Genomic DNA, 12,143 nt, shown 5'->3' on the forward strand with positions numbered 1-12,143 from the left:
ATGACTCATGATATTAACTTTATCTTGATGGTTCAAGTATTTAACAATAATTGGCCTATTTCTAATCTTACCATCTGCAAGGGTTCTAACATTACCTACCCTATGTGCTCTTTCTACTTGTAACCCCTTTGGCGGAATTTGCATACCTATGGATAAGGGCAGTTTAACTGCTGTAACCTGAATTAAGTCCTGGAATTCTACTGATTCTGGTAGCCCTATAATTCTAATATTATTGCGCCTTGCGCGATCTTCTAATTCCTACACTTTGTTCTGTAATACATGTATCTGACTGGTCTGTTCTTTGATTCTTGCCTCATGCTGCTATCTTCAATATCTGATACTCTGTTTTCTACCTCCACCAATCTCTCTGAGAACTCTTTTACTTCTGATCTTAGCTCTGAAATATCTTTTTTGACCTGGTGAAATTGTGGTAGCATGATATCTGAGAGTTGTTTTACCAAATCCTGAGACTCTATTGTTTGCATATTTGGACTTATTGTTTCCACCATACTTCCATTAGCTGTATCTAGACTGTTCCATTTCATTTTTTTCTTATCTTTCCCTTTGGGTGGCATTGCCGGTGATTTATTTTTAATAGTGACAAATTTTTCCATAAGTCTATATTTTGGACTGTGAAGTAAATTGCGGGCCTCTACTGGCCGTGTGTGAAAAACACAAGACGAAGGGAAAGGGATTAATAAACTATAAGGGGATAATCCCTACGTGTACGCTAGTGATTTCTTGTGCAATATAAGTCTAAATGGCAACACCCCACTTATAACCAGAACAGTTAAACTTATTGATCCTTAAAACCTTTCCTTAGATACAAGAATACACTATAGTTAGCAGCTATGGCTTATTAAGTAAACCTTTATCAAGACTGCCTGAGATTCAGCAACTGGTATTTACAGCGTATAATGCCTGCAGTATCTTATTTTGCCCTTCTAATATCTCTACAAGCAGAGCAAAGAACTCTTATTGTTATCCCAGCTGACGTATTACTTTGTCATATTATCATCAGCAAAATATCTTATTCCAGAAATAGCAAATTTCCAGAAGGACCTATAACACAAATTATATCTGCATAGCTATACACATTTTTAAAGCAAACATCTCCTTAATTCCAGCTGTATTTTCACATATGAGCCTCTGAAATCTGTTTTGTTATGGAAGAAAACAGGGCCGAACTATGAAGGCCTTATTAATGAATGTCACCTTCAAGTATTTTTATAACAATTATTTTGCTTTCTAGCAGAGTTTTATGGACCATGTATCTTGGTAGTGTCCCCTTTGTGCCACTTTTAGAACACCTAGCAGCTTCTTCCAGGACACTGTATAAGATTGTCCTGTGTTAAGCGACCATTGCACCAGTTATCTCACAAAAGCAATTCATATTTTCCACAGGATTATTGCTTACTTGCTCTGCCATTACTTCTAGCAGCCAGGCTGCCCCTTTTATTGTAAATGTTAGCTCCACTTATATTAGAGCCACTTCAACTCTGTCAAACTCCTTAGCTTATACCATTTAGCCAAATAGTTCTTTATCTTCAGTTCATTTCTTCCCTTGTTTCAAGCTTCTCCTTACAATACACTGTATATATTACTGCCGATACTCTAGATGTCCAGACCAATTGGCCAACATAAAACAGAGCACACCAGGTCTTCACCCACTGTGCGGTACCTGGCTCCAAATAATGTACCCTCTATATCCTTTGGCTTGCCGGATGAGGAGCTTATATATCTCCTTCTCAAATTAAGGTTCACCTTTAGAATAGGAAACTGCCAGAACAGACAGACGATTAATTATTTGCCACAATTTTGGCTACAGGTTTTTTTGTTTATTTTTTATGAGGGGGGGACACTTATCCTAGAACAAGGAGACCACTTTTCTCTGCAGTTAGACTTAATTTTCTGTTTATAGATTCTTACCTGAGCCTTACAGGTCTATCTTCGCCCAACAAGAGAGAGAAACAAGAAGAGCACTCTGCTCCGGTTTTATTCTGAACTGTCAGTCCAATATCTCAGCTTTTTTGTACAGTTCTTGCTGCCTTATCTTCGTTCCCCCCACTCACCTTAACTTGCTTCCCTGTCTGTTACCTTGCTCCACAGTTTATTTACGTTGTTCTGGTCCTGTATTTGGATGACCTGTGCAGCCTCTCACTTCGGCTCCATTCAGTACTTCCTCCAAGAGGTGACCCAGGCAACGGGTCAAAGAAAAAAACGCCTGTTGAGTGGCGGCCGTGGTGTTCCCCACCTCACGGGTGTCAAGCGTTCCCGCTGCAAACACGGGTACCAGACACACAGAGTGCCTAAAGGTTCAGCTTGGATCGATTCCTCGGAACACTTGGGGCCTGTTACACGCTCTATCCCTGTCAGAGCGCTTGCTGCACGCTGCCACCGTGTAGCTCCTCCCCTTCCGGCTGCCGTCTCGATCACATCTACAGGAGTGCTACTGTCAAATTAGCAAACTGATTCTGGAAAAGTCATGTAGCATCCAGTCACAAGTTATTTTGTATCAGACAGGAGAGAGTTGGTTAGTCTACTAGCTCTTGCGTGGCTTTGCAGGATCTGGTATGCAGACCTGGAGGAATGGTTTCCTCTCCCTCCTTGGTGACTGTCTCTGAGGAAGGGATTCCTTCTTTCATTTTATTTGTATTTTTGTTTCTCTAAAGCTGACTGCTTAGATATTGATCGCTTAGTTGGTCTAAGCGTGGTTTTTCTGACTTGGTCTTTGAGAACATGTCAGGTGTTTTTGCCAGTTACTGGAAAGTTTTCCATAAGATTTAGCGATGGAATCCAAGGGTTTCTCTTGGAGTACGGTCAGGATTCCTGGGCGTTGTCTTTCTCCAGGAAGGCATAGAGAAGGGGTTTTTGATTAGTACCCTCAGGGGTCAGGTCTCTGCCCTATCCATTCCGCTGTACTGGCGTCCCATAGACGTGCCACATGTCCAATCCTTTTCTCAGGCCTGGGTCAGCAACAGGCCTGTTTTTTATTAGTTGCTCCATTTTGGAGTTCGTACCTTGTTCTTTTAGCCTGCTTCAGGCGTGGTTTGAGCCTATACATTCCTTAGATATTAAGATGTATCTTGAAAGGTTTTGTTTTTGCAAGAACAGTCTCTGAATTCTCGGCATTGCAGTATGTTTCCCCTTATCTTATCTTTTGTTCGAATAACGTGCTTATTGCAGGAGCAGGATACATCAGTATATAACGTGCTTATTGCAGCAGTGAGATACATCAGTATATAATGTACTTATTGCAGTAGTGAGATATATCAGTATATAATGTACTTATTGCAGGAGCAGGATACATCAGTATATAATGTACTTATTGCAGCAGTGAGATACATCAGTATATAATGTACTTATTGCAGGAGCAGGATACATCAGTATATAATGTACTTATTGCAGCAGTGAGATATATCAGTATATAACGTACTTATTGCAGCAGTGAGATACATCAGTATATAATGTGCTTATTGCAGCAGTGAGATACATCAGTATATAATGTACTTATTGCAGCAGTGAGATACATCAGTATATAACGTACTTATTGCAGCAGTGAGATACATCAGTATATAACGTGCTTATTGCAGCAGTGAGATACATCAGTATATAACGTACTTATTGCAGCAGTGAGATATATCAGTATATAACGTACTTATTGCAGCAGTGAGATACATCAGTATATAACGTGCTTATTGCAGCAGTGAGATACATCAGTATATAACGTACTTATTGCAGCAGTGAGTTACATCAGTATATAACGTGCTTATTGCAGCAGTGAGTTACATCAGTATATAACGTGTTTATTGCAGCAGTGAGATACATCAGTATATAACGTACTTATTGCAGCAGTGAGATACATCAGTATATAATGTGCTTATTGCAGCAGTGGGATACATCAGTATATAACGTGCTTATTGCAGCAGTGAGATACATCAGTATATAATGTGCTTATTGCAGCAGTGAGATACATCAGTATATAATGTACTTATTGCAGCAGTGAGATACATCAGTATATAACGTACTTATTGCAGCAGTGAGATACATCAGTATATAACGTGCTTATTGCAGCAGTGAGATACATCAGTATATAACGTGCTTATTGCAGCAGTGAGATACATCAGTATATAACGTACTTATTGCAGCAGTGAGATACATCAGTATATAACGTACTTATTGCAGCAGTGAGATACATCAGTATATAACGTACTTATTGCAGCAGTGAGATACATCAGTATATAACGTACTTATTGCAGCAGTGAGATATATCAGTATATAACGTACTTATTGCAGCAGTGAGATACATCAGTATATAACGTGCTTATTGCAGCAGTGAGATACATCAGTATATAACGTACTTATTGCAGCAGTGAGTTACATCAGTATATAACGTGCTTATTGCAGCAGTGAGTTACATCAGTATATAACGTGTTTATTGCAGCAGTGAGATACATCAGTATATAACGTGTTTATTGCAGCAGTGAGATACATCAGTATATAACGTACTTATTGCAGCAGTGAGATACATCAGTATATAACGTACTTATTGCAGCAGTGAGATACATCAGTATATAACGTACTTATTGCAGCAGTGAGATACATCAGTATATAATGTACTTATTGCAGTAGTGAGATACATCAGTATATAATGTACTTATTGCAGCAGTGAGATACATCAGTATATAACGTGCTTATTGCAGCAGTGAGATACATCAGTATATAACGTACTTATTGCAGCAGTGAGATACATCAGTATATAACGTACTTATTGCAGCAGTGAGATACATCAGTATATAATGTACTTATTGCAGAAGTGAGATACATCAGTATATAATGTACTTATTGCAGGAGCAGGATACATCAGTATATAATGTACTTATTGCAGCAGTGGGATACATCAGTATATAACGTGCTTATTGCAGCAGTGAGATACATCAGTATATAATGTACTTATTGCAGCAGTGAGATACATCAGTATATAATGTACTTATTGCAGCAGTGAGATACATCAGTATATAACGTACTTATTGCAGCAGTGAGATACATCAGTATATAACGTACTTATTGCAGCAGTGAGATACATCAGTATATAACGTACTTATTGCAGCAGTGAGATACATCAGTATATAACGTACTTATTGCAGCAGTGAGATACATCAGTATATAACGTGCTTATTGCAGCAGTGAGATACATCAGTATATAATGTGCTTATTGCAGCAGTGAGATACATCAGTATATAACGTGTTTATTGCAGCAGTGAGATACATCAGTATATAATGTACTTATTGCAGCAGTGAGATACATCAGTATATAACGTACTTATTGCAGCAGTGAGATACATCAGTATATAACGTACTTATTGCAGCAGTGAGATACATCAGTATATAACGTACTTATTGCAGCAGTGGGATACATCAGTATATAACGTGCTTATTGCAGTGGTGAGATACATCAGTATATAACGTGCTTATTGCAGCAGTGGGATACATCAGTATATAACGTACTTATTGCAGCAGTGGGATACATCAGTATATAATGTACTTATTGCAGCAGTGAGATACATCAGTATATAACGTGCTTATTGCAGCAGTGAGATACATCAGTATATAATGTACTTATTGCAGCAGTGGGATACATCAGTATATAACATGCTTATTGCAGCAGTGAGATACATCAGTATATAACGTGCTTATTGCAGCAGTGGGATACATCAGTATATAACGTACTTATTGCAGCAGTGGGATACATCAGTATATAACATACTTATTGCAGCAGTGAGATACATCAGTATATAACGTGCTTATTGCAGCAGTGAGATACATCAGTATATAACGTGCTTATTGCAGCAGTGAGATACATCAGTATATAACGTGCTTATTGCAGCAGTGGGATACATCAGTATATAATGTGCTTATTGCAGCAGTGGGATACATCAGTATATAATGTGCTTATTGCAGCAGTGAGATACATCAGTATATAACGTACTTATTGCAGCAGTGGGATACATCAGTATATAACATACTTATTGCAGCAGTGAGATACATCAGTATATAACGTACTTATTGCAGCAGTGGGATACATCAGTATATAACGTGCTTATTGCAGCAGTGGGATACATCAGTATATAACGTACTTATTGCAGCAGTGGGATACATCAGTATATAATGTACTTATTGCAGCAGTGAGATACATCAGTATATAACGTACTTATTACAGCAGTGAGATACATCAGTATATAACGTACTTATTACAGCAGTGAGATACATCAGTATATAATGTACTTATTGCAGCAGTGAGATACATCAGTATATAATGTACTTATTGCAGCAGTGAGATACATCAGTATATAACGTACTTATTGCAGCAGTGAGATACATCAGTATATAACATACTTATTACAGCAGTGGGATACATCAGTATATAACGTGCTTATTGCAGCAGTGAGATACATCAGTATATAATGTGCTTATTGCAGCAGTGAGATACATCAGTATATAATGTACTTATTGCAGCTTTGGGATACATTGGTATATAACGTACTTATTGCAGCAGTGAGATACATCCGTATATAACGTACTTATTGCAGCAGTGAGATACATCCGTATATAACGTACTTATTGCAGCAGTGAGATGCATCAGTATATAATGTACTTATTGCAGCAGTGAGATACATCAGTATATAACGTGCTTATTGCAGCAGTGGGATACATCAGTATATAACGTACTTATTGCAGCAGTGGGATACATCAGTATATAATGTACTTATTGCAGCAGTGAGATACATCAGTATATAACGTACTTATTACAGCAGTGAGATACATCAGTATATAATGTACTTATTGCAGCAGTGAGATACATCAGTATATAATGTACTTATTGCAGCAGTGAGATACATCAGTATATAACGTACTTATTGCAGCAGTGAGATACATCAGTATATAACATACTTATTACAGCAGTGGGATACATCAGTATATAACGTGCTTATTGCAGCAGTGAGATACATCAGTATATAATGTGCTTATTGCAGCAGTGAGATACATCAGTATATAATGTACTTATTGCAGCTTTGGGATACATTGGTATATAACGTACTTATTGCAGCAGTGAGATACATCCGTATATAACGTACTTATTGCAGCAGTGAGATACATCCGTATATAACGTACTTATTGCAGCAGTGAGATACATCCGTATATAACGTACTTATTGCAGCAGTGAGATACATCAGTATATAACGTGCTTATTGCAGTAGATGGTGTGATGCATCAGTATAGGGACCCTTCAGTAAATAACATGATATGCTGTGGAAAGAAGAGTGGAGACAGCGCAATCTCGATTCAAGGTAGAATTTATTAAAACATAACACGCTATTAGTAACACACTTACTAGACATAGAATAAAAATAGGCACAACAGCATGAATCTCAGAAGGTGCAGAGTGGGTCCGTATCCGTGCGTTCAGCGGTTGTGCTCTAAGCCTACTGAAACTGTTCTGTTTAAAATTCGTGGCTTCCGGCACTTCCGTACACGCTGACGTCACTCTCCTACGGATGCTTGCACTGAACAAAAGTAATCAACGCGTTTCGCTGGATGAACGCCCGACTTTGTCAAGAGTGTATTAGTTCTTGCCAAGAGATTTCCTTTATTTCAAGGAGGTCTGCAGGGGGTATTGGTTTAACCGTGATTAGGGCGAACACATAAACCACAGTTAATGATTCTGCAAGTCCATATTTGAATAGGACAAGCAATGAAATGTACAAAAGAGAAACAACATTAATATGGATATCAATACATCAGTAATTTACATAAAATCATGTTAACTTGATCTAGATTTAAAACATCTTAAAATGTAATAAATGTGCTACAATAGATACTCATATAAAACATATGTACACAATGATTAAAAACATGCTTTTCAAATACGGATATGCACATAAGTTCATCATATAATTAGTAAATGAAAGACATACTAAATTAATCACTATAATAAAAATAGGGTTCTATACTAAAAAACATACCTAATTTTAAAAACACAACCCTATAATATTGTAATAACAACGATGCATCACATAATATCGATGTATTATTAGAAAATGTACAGGCGCACTGTGCTTATCAAAGCCTATTTTGATGTTATACAAAATCTTTTGCTGGTTTTTCTTTTAGTTATTATTGATTATTTGTAGAGCGCCATTTAGTTTGACCAATGTAAATTAAATTGCATTTACAAGATAATAGATACACTGTATAAGTAGTTTGGCAATTGCTTCTGTCTCATGCTAAACTGTTCTGACACCCATTAAAGTTGAAAAAAGTATCTCCCCCCCTTAACGTATGAACACATACTACATTTATGTTTATTACATTTGAAAGTCCCTCTAGGGGCTAATAACCAGTTACATAAATATTTTTTATGTTCAATCTCACCAGGTTCAGCTGTACGTAATTTACTAGGTGCCAGATGGTTCTTTAAATTCTTATTCTTCTTAAACATAATAAATGTTTTTTCACTAACTTCATTGTGTAGAACGGGATCAGATTTAAGGATACCCCAGTGTTTGAGGATCTTTCTAATGATTGGAGCCCCCTCGTTATACTTTGTAATAAAACGGGTGTGACCCTTTTTCACTTCATTATTATTGTTTGAAGAAAGCTGATTAGTTTTTAGATTTACTAATCAAAATATTTACTCTATAACATTCTATGGCTCTATTTGACTTTTTCAAGGGTTTCCCTATCCTTTCTTTTGAAATGTCTCATCTAAAATGGATGCTTCTTTGTTAAAATCTAAAATATTGGTGCAGTTGCCGCTAATGCGTATATATACCGACTCACTGGTATGTTCTCTTTCCAGCTTTTCAAATGTGCGCTATCTGCATTTATAAAGCTATTTCTATCCACTAATTTTCTAAAATTACAAACAATAACCTTATTATTTGCATCAATCAGAAGTTGTATATCCAAAAATTCTATACTCGTACTAGAATTACTGCCACTACATTTTAAATTAAAATTATTGTTAATATACTCCGTAAAGCTATCAAGAGTCTCCTCTGGGCCCTTCCAAAGTATAACAACAACATCATCAATGTATCTAAAGTATTTAATAAGATTGTTCTTAAAGGGATTGTTGTTCCAAATACATTTTTGTTAAAAATTATCCACAAAAAGATTTGCATAAGAAGGGGCAAAGGTGGTGCCCATCGCAGTCCCCTTTAACTGCAAATAAAATTTAATTTTCAAAGTAATTGTGAGATAAAATGAACAAAATCGAGGATAAATTTAAGATGGTTATCAGGGATGTCATACCATTTAAATGCTACTTCAATTGCTTCCAAACCTTTACCATGGGGAATAACTGTGTATAGTGATGTGATGAAGCAGTTTTACGTACTTGAACAAGTTGATGCCATTTTGAGTACCGAGTGTAGTATGTAGATCATCTCTGTGAGTACAGGTTTATTGCACTATGTCATATTGTGCTGCGTGATGGATTAAACGTTTTATAGAAGGGGACAAGGCAAAGCCTGGGATGTTCCCACTTCCCAATACTTAGTTTGTTGTGTAAGAACAACAATAAATCATACTTTTTTTAAATAAATGAATAAACAACCTTGCATGATTCCATCATATACTGAGGATTTTACCCCTAAAGTCATTATACTGGTACCCTGTAAATACCACTTTTAGCTGCTGAAGTCCTGTGCACATCCTCAGTATGCACTAAATGTTATAGGAACCCTATCTGCAGTATTGTACGCTCTTCATATGATGAACATGCTTAGTCTATTTATTGTGATTATTGTGTTCCAGGTTGTGTTGCATCGCCCCCGTGCTTGCAGCTAAGGTGCTTCCTGGAGTGGAGGTGACAGTGGGGCAGGAGGATGAGCAGGGAGGAAAGTGGCCATATGCAGGAACCGCAAAAGCCATTTCTGCCCTAGGAGGGAAGCACTGCGCCAAGGAGGTGCATATATCCTTTGTGATACATACTGTGATATTCAGTTGGTTATGTGTGCTAGTGTGTACAATACTCACCAGTCTGTGTGTGCTAGTGTGTACAGTACTTGCCTTTGTGTGTACACTAGTGTTTACAGTACTTGCCTCTGTTTGTGCTTGTGTGTACAATACTCACTTCTCTATGTGTACACTAGTGTTTACAGTACTTGCCTCTGTTTGTGCTTGTGTGTACAATACTCACCTCTCTGTGTACACTAGTGTTTACAGTACTCACATCTGTATGCGCTAGTGTGTACAGTACTCACCTCTCTATGTGTACACTAGTGTTTACAGTACGTGCCTCTGTTTGTGCTTGTGTGTACAATACTCACCTCTCTGTGTACACTAGTGTTTACAGTACTCACATCTGTATGCGCTAGTGTGTACAGTACTCACCTCTCTATGTGTACACTAGTGTTTACAGTACTTGCCTCTGTTTGTGCTTGTGTGTACAGTACTCACCTCTCTATGTGTACACTAGTGTTTACAGTACTCGCATCTGTGTGTGCTAGTGTGTACAGTACTCACCTCTCTATGTGTACACTAGTGTTTACAGTACTCGCATCTGTGTGTGCTAGTGTGTACAGTACTCACCTCTCTGTGTGCGCTGATGGGTATGTTGTTCACCTATCTGCATTCGCTAGTGTCTACGGTATGTACGGTATTCACTTGCCTGTGTGCACTAATGTGTGTGGAAGTTACTTGGTTCAGTGCGCTAGTGTGTACGGTATTAACCTGGCCACGTACACTAGTGTGTGTGTGGTATTCACTTGGTTTAGTGCACTAGCATGTGTGGTTTTCACCTGGCTTAGTGCGCTCAAGTGTACGTTTCTCAACTGGCTGTGTGAGCTAGAGTGTAGGGTATTCACCTGGCTGAGTGCACTAATGTGTACGGTATTCACCTGGCTGCGTGCACTAGTGTGTATGGTATTGACTTGGTTGAGTGCGCTAATGTGTATGGTATTCACCTGGCCGCATGCACTAGTGTGTATGGTATTCACTTGGTTGAGTGTCATGTGATAGTAATATGCACTAGTATGTGTGTGATATTAATATGCACTAGTGTGTATGGTATGTCTGTGATAGTGATATACACTAATGTTTATGGTATATGTGTGATGGTAATATGCACTTGTGTGTATGGTATGTGTTTGATAGTGATATGCACTTGTGTGTATGGTATGTGTTTGATAGTGATATGCACTAGTGTGTATGGTATGTGTTTGATAGTGATATGCACTAGTATGTATAGTATGGGTGTGATATTAATATGCATTAGTGTATGGTATGTTTGTGATAGTGATATGCAGTGGTGTCCTGTGATAGTAATATGCACTAGTATGTGTGTGATAGTAATATGCACTAGTGTGCATGGTATGTGTGTTATAGTGATATGCACTAGTGTATATGGTGTGTGTGTGATAGTGATATTCACTATTGTGTATTTTATGGGTGTGATAGTAATATGCAGTAGAGTGTATGGTGTGTGTGTGTGATAGTGATTTGCACTAGTGTGTATGGTATGGGTGTGATAGTAATATGCACTAGTGTATGGTATGTGTGTGATAGTAATATGCATTAGTGTGTATGGTATGTGTTTCATAGTGATATGCACTAGTATGTATAGTATGGGTGTGATAGTAATATGCAATAGTGTGTATGGTATGGGTGTGATAGTGATATGCACTGGTGTGTATGGTATGGGTGTGATAGTGATATGCACTAGTGTGTATGGTATGGGTGTGATAGTAATATGCGCTAGTGTGTATTGTATGGGTGTGATAGTGATATGCACTGGTGTGTATGGTATGTGTGATAGTGATATACACTGGTGTATATGGTATTTGTGATAGTAATATGCACTACTGTATATGGTATGTGTGTGATAGTTATATGCACTAGTGTGAATGGTATGTGTGTGATAGTGATATGCACTGGTGTGTATGGCATGGGTGTGATAGTGATATGCACTGGTGTGTATGGTATTCACCTGTCCATATTCACTAGTATGTATGGTATTCACCTTGCCACGGCTTTAGGATAGTGGTAAGTGTGCAAAAGTTTAGTTTGAAGATTCTCAGGAACAAAACACTTACCACTAGGTTTCTCAGGAGGTGCATTGATTTGTGCAGCCAGGATCT

At 37.8% G+C, this 12,143-nt stretch overlaps 1 protein-coding gene across 2 annotated transcripts in view; it reads left to right on the forward strand.

Moving 5' to 3' along the window:
* GATD3 (glutamine amidotransferase class 1 domain containing 3) overlaps window positions 1-12,143 on the forward strand; it is a 134,344-nt gene that overhangs the window by 87,774 nt on the left and 34,427 nt on the right. For both annotated transcript variants that reach the window (XM_053705712.1, XM_053705713.1), the window contains one exon: window positions 9,820-9,976. In XM_053705712.1, the coding sequence (XP_053561687.1) occupies window positions 9,820-9,976 (157 nt within the window). The remainder of the gene's footprint in view (window positions 1-9,819; window positions 9,977-12,143) is intronic.

The sequence above is a fragment of the Bombina bombina genome, chromosome 3 (assembly GCF_027579735.1).
Source record: "Bombina bombina isolate aBomBom1 chromosome 3, aBomBom1.pri, whole genome shotgun sequence".
Classification (NCBI taxonomy): domain Eukaryota; kingdom Metazoa; phylum Chordata; class Amphibia; order Anura; family Bombinatoridae; genus Bombina; species Bombina bombina.